Source organism: Ovis canadensis, chromosome 19 (assembly GCF_042477335.2).
Source record: "Ovis canadensis isolate MfBH-ARS-UI-01 breed Bighorn chromosome 19, ARS-UI_OviCan_v2, whole genome shotgun sequence".
In the NCBI taxonomy this organism is placed as follows: Eukaryota; Metazoa; Chordata; class Mammalia; order Artiodactyla; family Bovidae; genus Ovis; species Ovis canadensis.
In genome coordinates, this window is record NC_091263.1 from 45,272,353 (window position 1) to 45,295,443 (window position 23,091).

A 23,091-nucleotide genomic window follows, 5' to 3' on the forward strand; every position below is an offset into this window, starting at 1 on the left:
GGGAGCAGGCGTAATGCAAAGAGACAGCTTTGATGGTTAAAGAAGAGGAAAAAAGTCACAAGGACAGACGAGATAAACATGTGTGAAAGTCAGGCGGTTTTAGCCCATCCTGTAAGGCCCCAACTTAATTCAGCAAGTCCTAAAGCTTGTTAGTGACTTACTCAGTGGACCACGAGTTGTTGGTGTTTCATAGGGTTTGTGACCTAGAGAGGATCAGAAGAAGAGCTTTTGAGTTGTTTTCCGAAAAAACATCTTTTCCCTCCCTTTGTTCCCTGTTTTTCTGTTGACACGACAGTGTCCAAGATTCCAGAGCTCTCAGATCCTGTTTATATTTTTAAACTATACTCTTGGTAGTTTTATTTATGACATTAATTGTAAGCTAAAAGGCACCCAGAAATTAGTCCTCTGCTAGGGTAAAATGTGTACCGGACACGTAATGAGTAGTTAATTGCAATCATTGTTGTCATTATTACTAAAGAAAACATGGAGAGTATCTTAGCCATCTTCCTTTTTGTTTAGGTGAAATATGAAGTCTCATAGAGGTGAGGTGATGTGCCCACAATTGCATGTGAGCTCATGCAAAGTCTTTAGTAGACCCCAGCGTCCTGTCTAATATTCCTGCATCATCTCAGGCTTAAATAGACCACTTGAGGCTGCTCTGGACTAGAAGAGATTTGCTTACCTTTTAGGGGCCAATGGGAGAGTCCCAGTTTGAAATTGTTTGGGGAACTCCCTGAACCTTCAAAGAGTGGGAAGTGGATGCAAAAGGGCTTGGACCTTAATGTCCTGCCTCAGCCTCTGCCCCTGGACCCTTACACATCTCCTCTCTTCCCAATCTCCCTCTTCCATCCCTGCCCCTGCCAAGAACTGGCCTCATCACTTTCCTCTAGGAGAGAAGGCAAATCTTTGAATTTTTATATGGTTTCTATTAAAGGTAGAGTTGTGTGTGTGTAATCAGTGACTATTAAGGAAAGAAAAGCCATAGAAAAGATTTTCTGTGTAGCCGTTTCTATGCCACACAGTGTGGAAGGTAATTATCTTTGGAGGGGATTCCACAGCCCTGCGCGGGCTTCCCCGGTGTAAGATTTATCGTCGGCTGGATTGGGTGTTCTTTTTAAGAGCATTTACTCAGCATCTAAAGCGCCGTCAAGAGCGCTACTTCCTGAATGCTTCCGAGGTTGCATCTGCTAAGCTGCATCTGCCCATCTTGGAGATATATTTTTGAAATGGGATGCAGGGATTTATAAGGCCTCGTGCTTCCCGTTGATACTGACAGGGGGTGCCTCGTTCAAGCCTTGCTCACTGCCACAGAAATTCTCCCAATGCCCAGAGTCCTCCTCCCTGCCTGCCTGGCCCGCACACCAGGGCACCTGTCTTGGGGATCGGGCCTGGGAGCACATCCTGTTGTTGGGGGGGGTGGGACTCGTGCCAGCTCATCAATCTCAGAGTTAACTGTTGTCTTACTTAAACAAAGGATAGACACGAAGGTTCTTCTCCACCCACCCACCCCTATCCCCCGCTTCCTTTTATATGAGTCTTACGAATGCCAGAGGAAAAGTTGAGCCGTGAGCCAGCTAAATATACTGTATCATGAAACCTTAGGGACCACTGAAATGGGAACAGTGGCCCTTTACTGCTAAGAAGGTGTTTTATTGAAAATGCACTGACATACCTCTCCCCGGAGAGGGAGCAAAAGAGAAGGCAAGATGCCTGGCAGTAATACAGGTTGTTCTCTTAGGCGAGCTAAAATATAGAGTTTGGCACTCCTGTGCTCCGAGCCAGCCGGCAATAGAGTAGACGGATGTGCATTTTTACACTGGAAGTGCCATATTTCACCCAGGGCACCCCCTCCTCCCCATTTTTTTAAGTATCTTAATTTATATATTCCAGTTAATAGTTCATTGCATGGCCTTTCTCTCTCCAGTTTTTAAAAATTGTCTTTGAAATAAGTTGAGGTAGTCAAAAATATCCTGGTCCTGGCAAGCTTACCAGCAGAGGGCAGACGTAAAGAAGGTTTGGACAGCAGGGTGTGCCAGCCTAGGGTCACAGGAGGGTGGCGTGACCTGGGAGGGAGACCTGCGAGCATTGTTCGGAGGGCAGGATGGAACATGCTCCCTCTGCCTCTCTGCAGGCCTGCTGTACACCTCTGGTCTCCGGAAAAACTGACTTTCCTGCCTAGAGGTGGCCAGTGCCTTGAAGTGATACTCAGCGATTTCTACATAATGAAACGTATAAAAAAATACTCAAATATCACGTCATCGCCCGAGAGCCATGTCTTCTTTTCCCCTTCAGTGACCCAGTCCTGCTTATGCCTAAAATCGAGAGTTTGCATGTGGGTGTCATCAACCCTGTCACTCTTGGGAGGGGACATAAGGATTCCTGCTTGATGGCAACAGTGATTCTTCCTTCCTGATGCCTGAAGGATGAAGCTCTTTGGGAAATGCCCTCCTGCCCTGAAACATGTCCCTTTTTGAAACTTTTGAGCAACTTGGTGTAATCAGTTCTAATCTTATGGTAGAAGCAGTCCAGTAATACATTGTTTTTTTGTTGTTGTTTAGTTGCTAAGTTGCATCCAACTCTTCCATGACCCCATGGACCATAGCCCACCAGGCTCCTCTGTCCATGACATTTTCCAGGCAAGACTACTGGAGTGGTTGCCCTTTCCTCCTCCAGGGGATCTTCCCAACCCAAGGATTGAACCGGTGTCTCCTGCTTTGGCAGATGGATTCTTTACCACTGAGCCACCAGGGAAGCTGTTCAGATACACTGTACATTATATTAAAACAAGAGATTATATTATAGTTTGAGCACAAATGAAAGAGATTGATTTGTTGCTGTCAATCAGATGCAGCGTTTGCAGTAGATGTTGGCCATTTTTTTTTCCAGACATGATTTTGCTTACCAGTGACAATCTATGAATATCTTTACATTTCAAGTGAGGGATTTTTTTTTTTGGAGAGGGTGGTAAATGTTTTCTGTACCTTATGTGCTCATCATATTCTTAAGTTACCTGAATGTTGACGTGTCAGGGGGTGTATCTAGGAAATTAAACTAGGAACAATTGCATAATAAAATGTTGCATTAAATGGAGATGCTCATGGCAGTTTAGAGGATGTCAGGGAGAGAAATTTAAACTCCTATGCAAGAGTGAGAACTCACCGTCTTTTCCCTTGGCCAAAGGAGAGCAGAAGAAAACATAATTGCTTTCACTATCCATACAGACATAACAATGACATAAACAATATCAATATGGAGCTAACCACCTTTGCTCCCTGGAGATGGATGATGTATTAATTTATATTTTTAAGTAAAAGCACCACTTAAATCAAGAAGGAATGGCAGGTCCTTGGAGACAAATGCCCAAATCTCAGGAATCAGGCATGGCTGTTGCAATTTAGTTTCTCTAATTGGCTGACAGTTGGTGGTCTTTGGAGACATGAGAAATACTAAACCCAGGCTTCTCTGGAGAGACTTCTCTTCCCTGGGCAGGTCAGGAAGCCCATCCTGGAGCGAGGGCATACGATTTTGTGTTCCTGTCGTTTCTGCATTTTCTCCTAGAGCAACAGAATCAGTCGGTTCAGTCTCTTTAAGTTCTGTCATCTCTGAATATGTTCTGGGTGCTCCATGAAAGTAACTGGAAAAGAAAAAGGAAATAAGTGTTCAAGCAAGGGTTGTCTGGAAGAAGATGGGGAATTAAGAAGTTGGCCCCTCAGAATTCCCTGGCTGTCCAGTGGATAGGACTTCTCGCTTCTCCCACAGAAGGTATGGGTTTGATCCCTGGCTGGGGATCCCTACCTGGGTGGTGTGGCCAATAATTTTTCCAACCCATCGAATTATTTATCAGTTTTTATTTTATTCCCTCTTGCAGGGACTATCTGGCGATAATTCCTTCCTGGTAGACATAACTGACTTGATCTGAGGAGGCGTGTTGCTCTCAGGGTTGCTAGAAATATGTGAGCCAGTGTCCAGTTACATGCCCTTCTTCTGATTATTGCCAAGCAGTTTCTGGCAAAGCAGGGCCTCAGTTGGTGCTTAGGACCACGTGGGCCTGGCAGTGTGGCTGCTGTTTCCTCCACCGCTATGCCGTCCATCAGAACCTGGGAGTGACGTCCTGACGAGACGCTGCTTCCGACCCTTCCTTCAATACCTCTGCTCTCCATTCTCAGCTCTGAATGGGCAGTAAAACCTTTCACTTCTTCTGTGTTCAGGGCCAAGGCTCACAGAACCAAATATAATACATGATTTGAGTCCCAGGTGTGTTATTTGGTGGTTAGAGTTTGGTGTGGGATCACAGTAATCTGTCCTTAAGTACACAGCCAGCTGCACAATGGACTCATTTAGCAACTGACAGGTTTCTTAATATGTGGTGTCTGAACAAGGGCTGTATCTGTTGTGGGTGTTAGGATGTGGGCATCAAAAATATTTTTAAGTGCAGCATTTAGCATTTCCTTCACTCTTCCTTAAACATTAACTCTTCCCCCGCCCCTCTCAGGTGTTCACTTTATAATATCACCGCCTCTCTTTTTCTGGGACTGTTCAGTGTCCTGTTCCCCTTGTGGTCCGTGGAGCTAGGTATATTTGATTCTTTAAAAAATAAAAATAAAAAATCACTTTGCCTTCCTCAACTGCAGCTTCCTCCTTAAATGGAGATTGCAATTTCTGTTCAAGTTGTGACAACTCAGTGAGCCCCTGTGTCGGAGTAACCCATTCTAAAGCCCGCCCCTCAATCCAGACTCTTCTAAAAGTCCCCCAATTGAACATGCAAATGCTACTGTTTTTAATTATTTTCTTTTCTTTTTTTTTTTTTTGCCTTTCTGATCCAGCCTTTCCAGAATGACCTGGCAGTCATAAAATAAATGAATGGCATTAAGTCAGTCTCCTAAGTCACTGTAGCTTTTAACATTCTGTTGTTTTCCAGCCATGGAAAGCTCTGGTTCTCACAGAATCTCAGGCATGGGGCAGCTAGACAGGACCAGATGGAAATGGATCTTGAGAGCCCAGAATTAACGAAGTGACCTGGGCATATAAAGCTTATCCAGGTTTATCTCTGATGGTACATTTCCTTGCCTAGAAGTAGTCTCTGAGTCACCCTGTCATGTTTGGAGAGAGGGTGGGAAGGGCCCCAGGTGGCCTCTGCATATGCTAGGCCACTTCCCTCTTTATGCTGTCACCTCCCGCCTTGCCCCAGACATCAGTCCCCTAAACACCAGCTCCCCATGGGGCCTCCGAACCTCTCCTGCTCCACTCATCTCCCCCTGCTCTGCGGTCTCAGGGTGCTTAATGCCACCATCATGCAATTTAGTACTTGTGTAACCACCACGTTGCATCACTCTCTAATTATTTTGTGCAAGGCTCGTCTCCACAGCTGGGTCACAAGCGTCTGTAATATTTGTTGTTTGTTTGTTTGTTGTTTGGATGTTCCTGGAGACAATCAGCTTTTAAACACTAACCTGCCAAGAAGGTAGTCCAACTTGTAAAAGCATCCTTGAGTTTTACGTATGTCTCTTAAAGAATGTCTTAAAAAAAAAAAGCATTGCCTCTTTAAAGGGGACCCTGATGTTGTTCACAGACATTAAATCTGTAAGGAATTTTAATACCATTGAAAAAAATGACATGTGGATTTTGAAATGAGTATTTCTCCTCTCTCACTGTGCCTTGGTTGGAGAGAACTTCCTATATTTTTATTTCCTGTCTTTGGGGCCCTGCCAGCCCCTACCGAAGGAGGAGGGCCTTGTCTCTTGTCTCTTTTAAGAGTCAGAACTCTACTGATTCATGGTACACTGGCAGATTTAAGGCCCCTCTCCCCAAAAAAGAATGCCCTTGGTTCTCTATTGAATATTCATGACAGGGTGGGGTCACATTTTTGTGACCTGAAAAATCCCATTAATAAATTTGTTATCTAACACAAAAACACTTTAGGGTGGAGCACGGACTGTGCTGCACCCATTTAACATCTGATCATAAGTTGACAGTCAACTGGCGCTTTTGTCTCTTTTGCTGCCAGATTAATGGGGGAATTGCTTGCTCCCCAGCTGACCTGATTGAAATTCAGATATTTGCTTGATTGGAAATATTATCAATATGCTTTCTGGTGTATAGTTTAACACCTCAAATGGAAAAATACTTTCAAGTAAAACTGAAATTACTGGGTTAGGATTTGTGGCCCTTTTTTTTTTTTTTTTAATTGAGGGAAAACACATAATCATTGATGTCACAACCACTTTTTTGCCTCGAATATTTTGAGAAAAACAAAAACGTTAGAGTCTTGTTTGTTTTGTAAGTATAGGCCAAAAGTTTTCCTCTAAATTGAACAAAGGTAAATTAGGTGATTTCTAGAGCTGCCGAAAGTGACTAAATTAACCTGGCACTGAAACCGGGCCAGTTGAGCCAACAAAGTTTAGCATATTGGTGACTATTTTTTTTCCTCTCACACTGTATTCGGCTTTAAAGAGCAGTGACTATTTCTAACAGAGGTCATCTTCAAGTGCTCCTTGAGAGTAGTCAGTGTTGTTGCTGTTGTTGTATAAATAAGACAGGGATTTAGAGAATTATTTCTTAGCGAACGAGTGGCAGATGCTTGCTTGAGCAGCTGTCGTTCTAGAGGGGAAGTAGCTTGGTTCAGCGACAAGGCACGTTGGTTGTTATTTATTCCAACCCCCGAGTCGGGTTAGTTTTCCTCTGCGCGCACAAGCAGACTTTGGCGAAGCCGACTCTAGGAAAGAAAAGGGGGGGGGGGCGGTGGATAAAAAGAGGCCAAGGCCGGGTTAACCCCAGGGCGCGAAGCGAAAGTTCTCCCGCAAAGGCCGTTTTCGAGGAAGTTCTCCGGCGCTGCCTTTGAGCCCCGCATCCCCTTCCGATTCTCAACAGTTGCTCCAAGCAGTCGGGGTGTGCGCCCGGGCGCGCCAGTTCCCCTGCTTTGCCGCTCGGGTTGCTCTGAAAGGCCGGGACAACTCTTTGTCAGTTTCCAAGAGGAAACAAACACGCCACCCCACCAAAAAGCCCCGACCCGGCAGCCCGGGCCGGAGGGAGAGACGCGCGCCGCGCCCGGCTTCCCAGACGTCAGCCAGAGGCGGGTCAAAGGGTTAACAGCAATTAAGCGGAGTTGCTCCCGAAACAAAAGCCGGGTTTCAGCAGAGAGTGATTTCACCTGCCGCGAGGAGGGGGCCGGGGGCGCGGGCGCGGGGCACGGGCCGCGGAGCCCATTGTGTGGGGCGCGGCGCGGCGCGGGGTGTTTAGAGGCGGGTTGTGATTGGTGGAGCAGGGCGGGGCGGGTGGGCGCGGCGCGGCGCGTCTTGTCAGCCCGCGAGCCGGAGCGCCCCTGCGCGCGTGCAGTCCGCCCGCACGCCGAGGCCGCCGGACCCCACGCCCGGCCCGCGCGGGCGCCCCGAGCCGGCTCCGCGCGCCTGGCGGCTACATGGAGAGTGTCAGGTTGGTCCCTATGATTGATCTTCGCCGTTCTGCTCTCCTTCCCGGGCTCCGCGGTGCCAGCTTCCTGGGGCCTCATTGGGGAAGGCAGGAGCGCCCGAGGGTTTCTAAGTTGAGTCTTTTGGAAAAAAAATAATAATAACCATCGCTGTTTACCAACTTGGGTAGGAGTTGCGCTCTGGAAGTGGAGGCGGAGGAGGGAGTGGAAGGGTGGGAAGAAGCAGCTCCAGGCCTGTGGGTCCTGAAAGAGAGATCACTCTCCCCCCACCCCCCTTCTCTCTTGCTCTCCCTTTTTTTAAATGTTCATGGGTGGGGTGTAGTTGAGAGTTGGAGGAAGTCCTGCTTGTGTTTTGCTCTCGCGCTCTCTCTCGCTCTTTTTTTTCGTTTGCGACTCGTTTTCTGCCGGTCTGGCCTTCAGGCAGCCACTTTGGTAAAGCCCTCGCCATCACTCCTTTCTGGGGACGTTTCTGGGGTGTGATTTATGTCACTTTGAGAGCGTGTGAAATATACAGGGAGCCTTCCCTCTCAATGTAACCCGTGTGGATGTTTCTTTGCTTCTGATAGTTTGTTTCTATATCTGTCTAGGCTATTTTCAGCTTAGCCGTTCAAATTCAAGGAGTTCACACACAGTCAAGGGGCGGGGGGGAAGGGAGACGAATAAAGCCCCAGGCCAGAATGGGCAGGCCACGGAGGGGCACCCCGGCAGGTTTGGGAGTTTCAGCCTCTGTTGCATTACTTTGCTGGTTAAGTGGTGAGTGGGGTTTGGGTTAGGACGCGCAGCCGACTGAGGAATTGCCACGGGGTGCTCCCATCTGAACGGTCTCTGAATGTAGCAAACTCAACTGTCAGAACTGCCTGAAGGACGGTCAGTGGAAAGGAGACTTTCTTGTGCCCCCGCCCCCACCCCCAAGTGTCGTGATGGGAAGGAGGGGACCTTTAGGAAGTGGGTGGTAAAGTTTTAGAGCAAAGTACATATAGACTCTTCCTCTTTGGGATTAACTCCTTCAAGGCCTGCCGGTTCCGAGTAAAATATCTATTAATTTTATATTCTTGTCCACACAGATCAAATGTTCTAATCAAGCCAATTTAAAAATGCAAATCACCTAATTTCCATAGATTCCAACATTCTGAAAGTGACACATTTGGGGGAAAAATTAAGCCTGATAACAGGAAATGTGAATCATACTATCAATGACTAATCTGCTTAAGAAAAAATAAGTTACATTTATTTTATTAAGAAGTCAGTGTTAAAAAGAGCTTTTTTTTTTACTTTAAATCGAGTGAAGTTTTTATTTTAGTAGCGACCTTTTATTGCTTTTTGTTGTTCATTTGTTTGTAATAGATTTTCCAAAAGGAATGTGCAGTCAAAGGTGGTTTATGTGGTGAAGTGTTCAAGCTAGCATGTCATTGTCAAAAACCTCAAACATGATCACATTAGGATTCTAGTTTAGGATCTGTGCTGTTGCTGTCGTTTAAAAGAATACAAGGCTTTCTTGAATGTTAAGACTCCTCATGAAAGGAACCGAATGAAGGCAGAAGCACATTCTCCTAATTGATGCCCTTCACTTACATTGAAAAAAGGTCTGCTTCCATTTTACTTGATTCTTTGTAGCTGCTTGACACATTTCAGTGAAAAGTGTGTAAAAATGAAACCAAAATACAGACTGCCTACCCAGAGACACTGGCTGACTTACTCTAGGATGTGATAGAGCCAAACTGAAAACGGATTGGGCTGACACTTGATAATCAAAGTTGATTTATTGTTCATTAGTACTGCATTAGCCCTTTCAGGCAAGACAGTTATTTGTGTAGTGGCCTGTCAAGAGCAAGACTACGAGCACCTGTCATTTCTAAGGCATGAGATAAGCAACCAGATATTAAGATGATGCAAATAAAAATATGTTGGACTAGGTAAAGGGCCACGTGATCATAATTTTTTTTTTCAGAGAAAAAAATTGGTCAATGCCATTCTGTAAGAAGTCTGTTAAATGTGTGTGTGCGTGTGCCTATGTATTGCCCTTAAGGAGTACTTACAGAATGAAAGTAATGGGCTTTATGCTCTCTCATTTGCCCCGAGAACTTTCTTTTCTAACCATATATCCAACTCATTTGATAAAAAGTTGGTCAGTTAAGGAAATGAGGAGCCTAACATGTCAATTCTTTAACCTGAGTAATTCATGGAAGGTAGATTTCCCATTTGTGTTGTGTTTTTAAATAAATATATTTCATTAAATGAAACTCTCCTAAGCATGGACTGATTTTATGAAGATGTGATGACATCATAGCTAAGCTATGATAATGTCGGATAATAATGTCAAGTGCATTTTCTGCAACGTGTTTCACTCTCGATTTTTTTTTCCTTCCTTCTCTGGAAGGGAATGATCTCAATGACATACACAATAGAAAACAACCTAAGTGTCAAAAGAAAATAAAATTAGTGAACTTTTGTCTGCAGCCATAGAAACACAGATTAACTCACATTTTTCCAGAGAACAGAATGGAAACATTCTGCATGAAGCTATAGAGTGTATTGTCTTCTCTGAATTTTCATTTGACAGGGATTTTAGAGGCTGTGATCTTAATTAAATCTCAACTAGCTGAAGTAATGCATCTAAAGGCATGCAGTGTTGCGTAACCTTGCTCAGTTGGTAAACCATAAATCATCAGAAAGCTTATGATAGGAATGGTTGGCTTGAATTTTTTTGTTGTTTGCAGTCAGATGTACCTTAAAAACAAAACCCTGACCATCACTACCGTGTCTTTGCACGTTGTCAGGAGCTGTCACTTGAAAGATAAACTCTTTCATGATACTGACCAGTCCTGCAACTTTTCAGCCAACCTCCACACAATTGCAAGGTACAGTGAAATTAAAATCCAGATTAATTAAAAGCAATGAAATTCCAGATTTATTTTGGCTAACGTGGCAGAAGTGTGTTGCAGCTACAGTGCTTCTAAGACAATCAGGAAACGGTAGTGTGACGAGCGTCTAAGCCAGAACTAAAATGTTAATAAAATTTGAATTGGCAAAAAAGAAGATTGAAGAAATTTATTTTGTGATTTAGTTGTAGATGAACACCACTAAAGAGAAATGGATAGCCGTCCTCTTAGAAATTGGACAAATAGAGTAGTCAGAATCCACTTCAGGTAGTTCTGTGTGACTGTGTGTGATTTATAAGCAAGAGTATTAGGCAGCAACAGTTGACCAGAGAAGGTTCAAGTAAATAAATGCATAGTGCCTGTGTGTGTGTGTCTGTTATGTGTTAAAATGCATATTAATTTGATGACAAGGAATTAGAGTAATTTAATAGCTATTAGCTAGTCTCGATCTTACAAATTCTCCTAGTGATTGTAAATACTTGGTTATTTACTTTTAGTGCCTTTTAAACAGATTTCTTTTCTTTTTCTTTTTTTTTTCACTGCTCTGTATGTTGTGATAGAAGCAGCTATCTACATGTAAAAATTGAGAAAGCTATGGAGTGATACATTGATCCTATACATCTTTGTACAAAATATATCAGACTTGGAGTTATGTTGTTGATACTGTAGCTCTCTGGGGGCAGAGAAGGAATGTACTTTATGTATACCTGCATGCCTAGATTTGGGGATAAATTTGAATTTGTTGCTCTTTGGTGAAAGATTTCTGTTCTTGGCCAGCAGCATGATGTTTCTGGACATTGGTTTGAGTCATTTCAAAGTGTGCAGTACTTTTTCCCCCTCCTCATAAATGGCTTTCTATATTCACCTTTATTTACTCTTTTTAAAAAGAGAAAACTCAGTTACCTCTTAGCTGAACAGTCCTCTGCAGATTGTGGAAACTTGAATTAATCTGGAAAGACCTGAACTGGGCCTCGACTTGAGCATTGTAGGAGTAATCTCTGAGTCTTTCTTCCAACCTGGCAGCTTTTGAAGAGAAATTAATTTAGAATGAGAGAAATAAATATTGAATACATGCACTGTGCCTCCTTTTCCAATCTGGTTGAAGGCAGCTAATCAATGAACTTGCAGGCTAAATGTTAGGGTGCACTTTTTGGGGGGGATACCTTGGTATCATGTTTTGATATTTAAGCTTTATCTGGCCTTTAAATCTGAAACATCATTGTTCAAATAACTGAGAACAAGGTAAATCAACAACATCAAAAAGGTCGGCTTCTGTGATTTCTCAAGGGCTTGTTATTTTGTACTTCCCAATTCTATTTGATGTCTTGACAAAACAAGATGACACAGGGGAGAATACATTAAATTTTGATTTTTTTCATCTAACCTGTTACAGTTGTGGCAGCTTAATTTCTTTTACTTTGTCCTGAAGATGGCTTTTTGTACAATCACTCTAATTGTCACACCACTTCATGAGGGTGGGTCTGGCTTTCCCATTTGCCTTGATTTTTACTAGGCATCTTGGATCATGTTTTGTCCTTTATCACATAAGGAGCTTTGGGTTGGGCTTTGTCTTCATTAGAAATAAATCAGTGAATGGTGAGATTGTCAGAGAAGCAACTGATGTTTTCTCATTAGAATCTAATTTGCACCCCTTAGTTTAATTGTTCTGGATAACGTGTTGGGAAACTACATAATTTGAGAAACAGAAGTTGTAATTCTGAAGGGAAAAAAACCAAGGTGATTGCACCCTAAGTTAGGTCTTAAAAACTTCGGAATGATCTAATTTTGGCCTACCTGTCTGTTCAAATTCAACTAAAATCCTCCCCCCCTCCATCTCAGTAAATAATAAAAAATAAAAATGTAGGTAAGCACCTCTATTATATTTTCAGTGCTGGTTAAAATGTGAAGACCTGTCAATTTATTCTTGTAGAAAATGTGTGATGTGCAAAAGATCAACATTTAATTTTTCTTCATCTAACAGTATCTGTTGATCTACAACCGTATCTCCAAGTTGTCTTTCCTTATTCTAATCCTCTGTGTGTGTCAAATAAGATGGATACAGTTGCCCTCCCTTGCACTATTTTTGAATAATGCTTCAATATAATGGAGCTTATTTAGCCAAGGCCTCTTCCTTTTTTCTTCAGGACTGTGGCTAGAATGTTTTCTGAGGGACCTTCTTGGAATAGTTCTCTCTCCTCCTCTTTGCAGTCCTAAAAGACCACTTTCGTTGTTGTTAATATAAACTATCATAGCAGGTTTGATCCATGTGCACTAAATTGTTTTCTATCCCTCTTCCAAGAGAAAGAGACTGAACAAGGAAAGAGGAGCTTTTTTCTGGATTTAAATAATACTATTAATAATAATAATAATAGTTGACAGGTTGAAAAGATCAAGGCTTATTGGATGATTATTTTCATGTGTAGCTTCCATTGTTTCCTGTATTTAACGGTCGCTAATGGGGTAAGCGATTTAATTCATGTAAACTTTACATTTTTATGCAAATGAAGCTGATATTTATTAGCGCTAAAACAATTACACTGGCACTCAGTGAGTAACCTTATGTGCGTGGGGAAATGTGAGAGAGCAGTGGAGGTCCCATGAATGCCTGTGCTGTAAACAAATATGAATTTATACCACTTTTTACAATTTAGAGACAAAAGAGCTTGGAGAACGTTGCTTATTAGGCTTAGAGATTGCTTATTAGGCTTGATAACCTGAAATAACTCCTGATTGGCAGACAAGTCTTGGCCATACAGTTCTTCTTACAAGAAAGATAGCCCTTTTTGATAGAATGTAATAAACAAAATGATAAAAAATGAAATGCTAATTGCATTTTAAAGAGGTCTTTTTTTCCCCTAAAATTTTAATAGGTGGTTGTATTGTTACTGAAAGAACAGTTATGCTAATGACTGACTACTTAGATGATTTTGCATTAATATAATAACCATTACCTGCCTTAATGCTTTGTACAGTATTGTGGCAAAATAGCGAAGCCTAAAAGAGTTATACAAAAAGGAGAATTCTATAATGAAACAGAATTATACTTTCCACATGAATAGCATGCTTTTTAAAAAATTTTTTGAAGACTGAAATATTATGTCAGAAACATATTTTCTTTCCAGTATGATACAGCTGCCTCACATGCTATCTGTGGCTTTTGGTGGATTTTGTATGTGTGTTTTCCTCCTTCTTTCTAAATACCATGGGGAATAGATAGAAGATTTCTAACTTTTTTGTTTGGTGATATATCAGTTGTATCCACTGAGTTATTAATTATGAACACTGGTCTGTCTTGGAGGGGGGCTTGCTATTTCTTTTCTTTCACACAGGCTAGCTTCTGTATGATATTATCAAATTTGACATAGGTTTTTTTTTTGTTGTTTGTTTGTTTGTTTTTGCATGGGGAGCCATTTTCTTTGGTTCTGCTTTGATGTTGTGGAGCATTCTAATTTAATTCATTTTGCTCTTACTTGATGAGCCAAGTAACACTGCCTAACCTCGTCAGTTATCATCCAGGTAGAGCCTGAGATCTGGAAAGGACTTCAGTTCCTTGGGACATCCATGAAGTGAATAACCAGAGATGAAAACCAGTTTCTAAATTCTTAATCCAGAGAAATGGAAATACAACAGTATTTTAAATGTGTGTATCTTTACATTTGCATTATTTGTAGCCATAGCAGTTATGAGAATATGCTCATGTCCAAGATCTCTGTGTATTTATACCTGGCAGCATTTACTTAGAGTTAACACTGAGTGTAAACTAAAGAGAAAGGAAGAAAAAAGATGACATGTTATTTTCAGTATTTATATTGTGTCATCTCCCCTCCCACCCAATTCCTCCAATTGTCTCTGGGATTAGAAATAAAGTATTGTTTCTGCGGGTGTTTTATTTATTTGTTTGCTTTTTACACTATCCCCTTCCCGCTCACCTGCCTTTCCCCATTGAGGGTGCAGGGAAAAATAAGCCAGATTGTTTCAGTGGTCTTCTAGCGTTCAGCTGCTATAAAGCCATTTGGAAGTAAAAGAAAACTGTATCAGGGAGAGTTTGCACAGCAGTGGATGGGCTGTTACCCATCCACTTGTTGGTGCCGAGAACGGGGTGGGGAGGCAGCAGCAGGCGCGCCCGCAGCGCCCCGATGGCGGCACAGCTGTCAGGTTGCCATGCTCGAAGGTTTGTGCGCACCTGGGCTGGGCCACACCCGGTTGCTATCAGTCAGCAGTGTATCAAGCAATTTTTGTTTTTAATTCCTGACTTCCTCTTGAAACTCAACTAAAGAGTGTTAACTCTGTGTGTGTGTGTATGCGTGTGTGTGTGTGTTTTAAATTCAGTTTTGTATGCTAGCATTCTTTAAATGTCTGCCAGAAGTTTAATTTGAATTTCTGATTCCTGAAGGCAGCTAGACGGAATCATTCTCGTTCTTCATAAATTGCCTTCTATGATTCATTGTTAACTCATAAAACATACTCATTTCTATATACTCAAAGAGTTAAGGTAGTTACAGTATCGGGGATACTTTTTTTTTTTTTGCATTACATTTAAACTGTCATTTGAGAAAGAAATCAAGAATTAGCTTGAGCTCCTAGTTAAGGCACGAGCCCTGTAGCACACAAACCTCAGAAATTAATGTTTTTATCTCAAGGAGGGTAAGGTAGATGCATGGAATTGGTGGGGGGGAGTTTAGTTTTGACTGAATACTCTGAAAGAGGAGCTCATAAATACTAGAGCGCTGTAGTTAAAAACTCACATGACTGTTTTAAATACTATTGATTTAAACCAGTGGCTAGATTTTATGAATCAAAGTGTAATTTCGAAGCCTTGGCCATATTTCTCAATGCTGAAGCACTCTCTCTTGTGTGCCTTTAGCTGCTTTCCAGACATTCAACACAGGATTAAATGATAGTAGTTACAGTGATCAATAGGTTAAGACCAGTACAATCACTCTTGCCGCTAATGACCTCAGTAGTAATGGGCAATAAAGTGTGGGCTGTAATAGCCTCTCGCTGGTACTGCATGCCCTTTGATTCCCAGTATTAGTAGGGACTAGCTACGTGAAAAAGTTGGACATCGAGAGCTAAGGCAGTGAATGTGTAGGCTATAATTCTTAACTGTTTCAAGCCTCTCACTGTGTTCAGATTTCTTCCTCTTTTCCTTTTCCACCCCACAATGGTTTCTGGTTCATTTGGCTATGTTTGTGAAAGCTTTCCATAACTGATTTTCATGACATGTTGGAGGAGAAACTTTGGGGGAAATCGCAGTTTCATTACGTTTATAAATGAAGCTCGAGCCCACTCTGGAAGCTCAGCGTTAACTGGTGTGAAAATGTGGTTTCAGATGTAAAAGCAGAGCTGAGGCCACCAGGATCTGATAGCCCACTTCTGCTCATTCAGAGACCTGTCACCAGGCTGGAGGATTACTCAGGCTTCTCGCCCCTTTCCCTCCTTTGGCTGTGTCTGCTGCTTTAAGCGTTTGATTATTCGTCACCACCTCCATGGAGATGTCCACGGGGGAAAAAGAAGGGGAGCCTCAAGATCATTTTACTGTTCTGTAACATGACTATGGACGTTGAATAAATAACTCTGGGGAAAGGAGATTTAAACTGTTGACTGTATATGGGGATTTAAAAATTATCTGTGAGCCTAAGTCCTTTTTTAAACTTTTAGATCTGTTTCGTTGAAGAATAATTTACATATGATAAAGTGTATTTAAGTAGACAGTTGGAAGGATTTTGGCAATTGTATCCACCTCTGTGACCACCAAACCAACCAGGATAGCTGACTCTTCTGTCACCCCCAAAAGTTCTCTGGTCCCCATTTCTAACATAGGTTTTCCACAGTCACTTTAAAAATTGTGAGCACGAGGCTGTCTATGGTGGTTTCTGTTACAACACTGTTAATTTCTTGTGCATCACCAGCTTCGATCTTACACCACCCTGTTCCTGTCTATTTTCCTGTTCATCACCATCAGAAATTTGGCTCAAGAATATTTATTTTGTATATCATCCAAGAAATGCAGGAGGAAAAAAAGAAACCTTAAACATGGTTCTTTTGTTTGCTTAATCAAACCTCCCTGTGTGATGATGCAACTCTCAAGGAAAAGTAAACTTCCATCGTGATATGTTGGCTTTCGCTGCTCAAAAGATAGTGATTGGCACCCAATACAGATTGAAGCTTTCAGAAAGTTTCTCCTGTATGAAGACAGAGTCAACTAATTGGAATTAATTTCTAGATGGTTAGATGCTTGGATAATGTCTTCTTGGTGTTTGTCCTAGATTAAACGCAAGTTCACTGTTCTCATCATTGGTGATATTTCGTGCGGCAGAGTATCTTTTTAAAAGGATAATTTATCCATTCATATACATCTGTCCCTGTTTGCATATAAAAATATTCAGACATGCCCATCTGTTTTAAATTACAGTGTATCTACAGCTACACTTAAAAGGCCACTGCAATAGGAAGAATTTGATGATGACCTTCCAGACTTGGGTTAATGAAAATTTTCAAATGTTCCAGCTAGTGTTTTCCAAACAATGAGAGACTTGCACGTAAACATCCCCCCACACAAAACATGCCCACAACAACAGTGGAGGCTGTTCACTGTATATGAATCTGACCTTCAGGAACCATTTTTAGTTCATCAAAATTAGTGATGCTGAGAAATCGGGACATCAGTGCATAATGACTGTGAAATTAGGAATGAGAGCTCTCTATGCAAATGACAGGCCAAATCATGTGAAAAAGTCAAGATAAACTGCATATTAAGACATTATGTTACATAAAATTAATACTGCATTTCTCCCTTTTGCTTACTGCTCCCCTGAAAGATTTTTTTTAATTCTTTTATCTTCTGATCAGCTATTGTCTGCCGGATTTTTTTTTTTTAAGTGGCACACAGGCAAAGTGCAAAACATGTTATTATTACCTTTTATTGTAATACATGAGATGACAGCAGATCCTTTTTAACAAAGTATATCCTTTACTGCTTCTAGCTTCTTGCTGTCACATGTTTGATTAGAAACCAAAGAAAAGTAAGATGCTTAAATATTACTGTTCGAAGACATACAGGTTTTGTCTTTTCTTTCATTTTTTTCCCCCTTTCCTTATCTTTTTATTTGGGGGGGGATAATTTTTCATGAAATAGTCTTCTTGTATTACGGGGCCTGACAAAATGGTTCTCATGTAGTCTGCAAATTAAACACAAGTGCAGTGATTATTTTGAATAGCTAAATTACATTCTAGAAAGCTTGCAGAATTCATAGCATTGTCATTAGGTATCCGCTTGAATACAATTTGTGTAACCTTGGCCAAGACAGCCTGTCATTTTAATGTCAGTGTTTTATCTGAACAAGACATCATCCTTTCAGATACAGTGTGCAGGTTCTTTGCAGAGATGCCCGTGCAGAAACGTGTTAACAGTTGCAAATATGAAATGCTATCGAGTTCATCACTGTAGCTGTTTGTCACTGAAATGTCATGGAAAGCGGCTTTTACACCATGAAAGAATTGAGACATCTGTGTGCTGGGTGAACAGGGAAGGGCAAAGGCATCAGAGGGAGGGTCTGTGTTGCAGTTCGCAAGGTGCCTCCAAGGTTCAGCCGCCCATAGGACTCGGTGTTCATGGACTGCTCTCAGAATAACTGTCCACAGAAGCCTGATTGTATTGGCTCTAGCTGGGAAAATATTGGTTCCCATTAAACTTCTTCCCTAAAATTCAAGTTGGTGTTAACTTCCTATATCTCACTATGACCAAGAACTCATTAAGCAACTGACATCACACCAACCTTAGCTCCAGGTAGCTTGTATTAAGCTTTTACTCCTTGTTTGCTTACCAAACTCTTAGGAACGCTTGTCAGTGGCTGCAAGGTTTTGTTTTATTTTTCTTTATTTGAAATCCACTACTTGATTGCTTAGAGTTTGTGGCTGCATCCCCTTTGGACAGATGAATCGCATATGGGAAATGGGTCAGTCCTCTATGCAGGCTGAAGACAGTCTGTCACTGAACGTGGAAGGCTGAGTGCTGTGGGTGTGCGATTTCCTGGCTTCCTATTTATCCTTCGTTAACGTTCTAGGTTCCCGTGTCAGTGGCTATGATGACACCTCAAGTTATCACTCCCCAGCAAATGCAGCAGATTCTCCAGCAGCAAGTGCTGAGCCCTCAGCAGCTCCAGGTTCTCCTCCAGCAGCAGCAGGCCCTCATGCTTCAACAGGTAATGGTCCTTCCTCCTTCCCCAGCATCCCATGCCTCCAGGGCCCCACCCCTCCATTCATACTTGCCCTCACCTGAGCAGCTCCTTTGCCCATTGAAGCAGTAAGCAGAGCGAGGCGGGTGGGGCAGGATATACGTTGGTCCCTGGGTGATCAACTGCATTTGCATCCTTGAAAGAGAGGGACCCTGCCAAAGCCACGAGGGTTTGGGCCAGGAGAGTACCCGATGGACTGAGATTAGGGCTATAATTGGACTTGGTAGAAGTAAGATTTTTTCGGCTTAGGGGGCTTTGCGCTCTTTTATTTGGTAAGCCCAGAGGCTTCTAAATGATGTGAATCAAAGCAAAACGAGAGCATGTCAGGAGCAGGTTTAAATGTGACAGCTCTCGAAGTCCCCATTTCAACTCAGAAGCATACAGAACTTTTCAACATCAGGAAGCATCTTGGAGTTTGTTAATTGTCAGGTGCACAGTTGGTTTCACCCTTTTTGTATCTGCTGATGCTGAAATAAGCTTCTGGCTGCCATGGTGCCATGCGGACCTCATAGTCTGCTCTGATGGACCCCTGAACCAGATAGTGGGGATTCGGGACCATAGCGATGGGAGCTGCTGAGGCAAGGTGGTTGGGGACTGGAGGCAGAGGAAACTGGCCACACGGAGATGTCCACACTGAACAGCCCCCAGCACCACCCAAGCCTGACACTGAGCATGCACAATCTGCAGCAGAGAGTCACCAGACTCCCTCAGCAAAGGCGCTTTAGCTTTGTTGTACAATCAAAGGTCATTCCTTGCCTTCTTTTAATTAGTTTGTGTAGAAAAATGGTATGTTTTTCATCAGTTCATTTTGGAGATTACTTTTCAAACAATAATGCCAAGAAGAGTCAGCATGCACTGAAATTTATTGTTGAGTTTCAAACTAAAGGTCAGGCCATTACAGATAAAAGGATGCTATTTTTCAAATCACAGTTTGTGTATAGCACCGAAAGGGACAGTGGCTTGGCACTGCCCTCTGTTACTTACCGTCCTCTTTTTCCTTTGTAGCAGCAGCTTCAAGAGTTTTATAAAAAACAACAGGAACAGTTGCAGCTTCAACTTTTACAACAACATGCTGGAAAACAGCCTAAAGAGGTACCGACAATACATATTTTACTTTCAAACCACAGATCCCAGAGGACTATCTCGTGGCTATTAAACTGTCATTCATCTTTTAAATGATTGCACAACTGAGCTGACTCTATCGGTTCTCAGCTTTCAGACTGAGAGTTATTGTCCTGTTTTCTTTCAGATTTTTCTGGGTTCTGCTCACTGGCTGCCACGTATTTTTGAACACTGCTACAGGTGTACCTCGTATGGGCGCTGGGAAGAGGAGGTTGGGCCGAACCTTTAGGGTGACTTTTGCAAATGCACTGCTGAGCTGAGATCTAGCTAGGGGAGGTGAAGTGCTCCCAGTAAAATTTTACCTGGGCACACACTTGATATTTTTTTTCCCAGCTCCAAGAGCTTGGGTATTGGTGATGGCTTTTGCCTTCAGAAAAAGAATCCCTTATGCCAAAAGTTAGAGCAGGGTTCAGAACACCCCATCTTTGTTGAACAACTTCTTCCAAGTTGCATGGATCATAATTGCTAATGGCAGGCTTGGAGTATTTGTGTCCTTCTGAGAAAAACTTGTGTATTGCGATAGCTTCTGTGTATGCAGGCCTTTATAAGTGGGCATAGTGATCACGTGTGCCTACTGCCCAGTTAGGTAACAGTATTCTCTCAACAGAAGGGAAGACCTTCCCAGGCAGGGTTTCTGTCCCACCTTCTATGCGACTCAGTGTGGCCGAGGCTTGGTCAGATGGGGGAGTACCTCTGGGCATGTGTGTGTTATCGTGACATCTCTCTCCCCATTTCAAAGTTATCCAATGTCACTTATCTCTGCGTGTTTTCACGGTAGACTGAAATTCTTTGCATTTGAGTATTCTCCTCGGAATGACAATGTAGAGCTTGGTAAACAGCTCCCAGTCCCACTGAATAGCTTCTTTGCTGGCCTGCAGCAGGCAGCCCCTGCCTTCAGCTTAGAAGGAGTCCTGCCAGGTGACTCTGTCCCTGGCCGTCTCAGGAGCGCGGGTGCCTGGAAACGCCTGTTTTCGCACTCTGGGAATGACCCAGCTGTTCTCACTGTGCCGCTTCCTCGCTCTGCACAAACTGGGTGCGTTTTCCGTGCCCTGCCAAGGGTTCACCCTGGGTAGCAGCCTGGATGAAAACCCCTGCAGAGTAGGGGCAGTTTGGGGCTGAAGGGGAGGAGGTGTTTTAATGAAACTGCTGACACAACCTTAAGTACGGTGGCGCGCTACCGGGTGCTGCCATAATAAAAAAGGGAACAGATTAAAAAGTGTCTAAAATGTAAATCTAAAGGACTAACAGTAATTAAAATGGAAATGGCACAGGGAGGGAAGGCATGTAATTGTGAGATATCACTGTGCAGAAGGCTCTCAGCTTTGTTTTGCTGGCTGTTTTTCTAATTCAGTAGGGCTTACTCATCAGTGGCAGTTCAATGCGCGTTAATGACTCTGGGATTGCAGGCATCACTCTGGACAAAGAAATGATTATTGTGCGGTCAAAAGAAGTTCAAAGACAAGAAGGGAATTTCAGTTTTTTCCTTAGAGATCCACATTCAAGAGCATATAAATTAAGCCAAATGTTAAAAACCACAGTCTGAAAGCTGACTTCAAAGTCACAACTCTCTAATTAATGAACTGCGAGCTTCAGTTTGGACAAGTTGTGGTTTGATGCGCCCATAAATCAACATGACAGGCCTGTTTCACAGTCTCAGACAGTGCTTGTCACGGAGTCACATCAGATGTAAACACAGCAGAAAAAAGAAGGGATATGAAGGAGGTGCAATTGATCAACAGAATTGGTAAAAACCCACTTTTGAAGCACATTATGCATGATCACAGGAAATGGTTACAGCCTCAAGAGGTTTCCCCTTCTGCTGTTGCTTTTTTGAATCAGATTTCTAACAGCCTTCAAAAGGGAGAATAAGAATTATGGAGTTTCTCCCCTGTGGCTCGCAGGCAATAACCCCCTGTTGTTATTTTGTGCTTCTTTCTTTTCAAAGGCATCAAAATTTAGTTTTTTAAAGATCTTTAACTCTATATTTGAAGACAAACAAAAAAGGGCCGCACTGTCATTCTTATCAGTTACCAGGGATTGTGTTTTTCCTTTCTGTTGCCACTTCTTATTAACCTCTTACTTGGTCTGTTAGACATAGTTTGGAATGCACGTCTGCATGCTGGGAGAACATGAAAGTTCAGATGAGCTCAGAGGGCAGATAAAGAAATGCAAAGGCGAAAGTTACACAGCAGAAGGAAGGATAAAAGTTAACTCGCCCAAATTGCTGCCTTCAGAAAGGGAAGGGGGCATCTCGGGCGCACAGACAGGCTGGTGGTGTTGGAATTTGGCAGCGGGGGTGGGGGAGAAAAGGGGGCCGCTCTGTGTCTGAACCAGGGGACGGTGGTTACATGAGTGATAGTGTTCAGCATCTCCAGGCCACTGGGTTTGTTGTGGTCACACTTTGCCATCCGTTTTGATGGTAAAGCTGGTGTTGCCTTCACATCCTGAGGGGTGGCTGGGCCCAGACCTACAGCACGTCCCCTTGGATTCTACTGGTGTGTTCACGGCACCCCTGAATGTTACCAAGTCCTGTTGGAACAGTGACCAGGCGATCCTTACGTCCCCCAGGTAAGGGGGGAGCCTCCTGAAATTACTATGCTGGTGGTGGTCCTTTTGTGCTACCATAAAGTAGAGTCACATGGTAGTAATTTCATGATGTGGACTGCTGGTTAGGATTTTAACAAGGTTTGAACTTGGATGTTGACAGATGGAACAAGTGTATTAATTTACTGAATCCCCAGTCATTAGTGGCTCATAATTTTGAATCGTCAGCCACCCTCTCCCCGCCTTTTCCCTCTTTTGATCACCTCTGCAGTAAGATACTTGATCCTGGGCCAGAACAACATACTTTAGTCTCTTTTTTTCCTGAAGTTGCCTCGAGTTGTTGAGTTCAGACCTGAGACCTTCTTGGGAAGATGGGCGCTCCGTAAGCCCCATCCAGCTAGTTCTTAGGTGACGGCTCATTACTATTTGACAGGACGGGTGTGGAAAAGTGAAGGCAGAGTTAATTTTAAGTCAGGCCACAAAAAAAGAGCCCATCCTGTGCGGGCGAGGTAGGCTAAGTTGATTGTTTTAAAAGGGCCGTTTGTCCTGGGTAGTTATGACAGTTTATGTTAGGCGGTAGGGAGGAGCCGAAGAAAGGAAAACAGACCTTTGACTGCAGCTCTAGGGAGGGGATCCGAAATGCAAGGTTTATCAGGGCATTTTAGCATTTTAACACTGACTACTGACCTGTCCAGGGGACTGCACGGAGACCTTTTTTGTATGCATTCAATTGTGAGAAGTAAACAAACGGCTCGTATCCTGTGTTTGGTAACTGGGTGGGGAGCACAGTTTGGCAACCAGTGTTGCTTTTAAATTCTTTCTTTGGACAATGGGCCTTGTATACTTTTATATCCTGGCTTTTCAAACGCGGACAGCTCTCATGAGC

At 42.9% G+C, this 23,091-nt stretch overlaps 1 protein-coding gene across 12 annotated transcripts in view; it reads left to right on the forward strand.

Moving 5' to 3' along the window:
* FOXP1 (forkhead box P1) overlaps nucleotides 1-23,091 on the forward strand; it is a 622,410-nt gene that overhangs the window by 508,102 nt on the left and 91,217 nt on the right. For 5 of the 12 annotated variants that reach the window (XR_011250843.1, XM_069561641.1, XM_069561643.1 and 2 more), the window contains 2 exons: nucleotides 18,369-18,506; nucleotides 19,545-19,631. Coding sequence is in view for 10 of the 12 variants with exons in the window: in XM_069561641.1 (XP_069417742.1) it covers nucleotides 18,369-18,506; nucleotides 19,545-19,631 (225 nt within the window). In the remaining 2 variants the exon portion in view is untranslated. Of the gene's footprint in view, nucleotides 1-6,772; nucleotides 7,429-18,368; nucleotides 18,507-19,544; nucleotides 19,632-23,091 lie in introns of those variants that run through there. The other 7 variants (XR_011250844.1, XM_069561644.1, XM_069561649.1 and 4 more) reach the window with 3 other exon arrangements.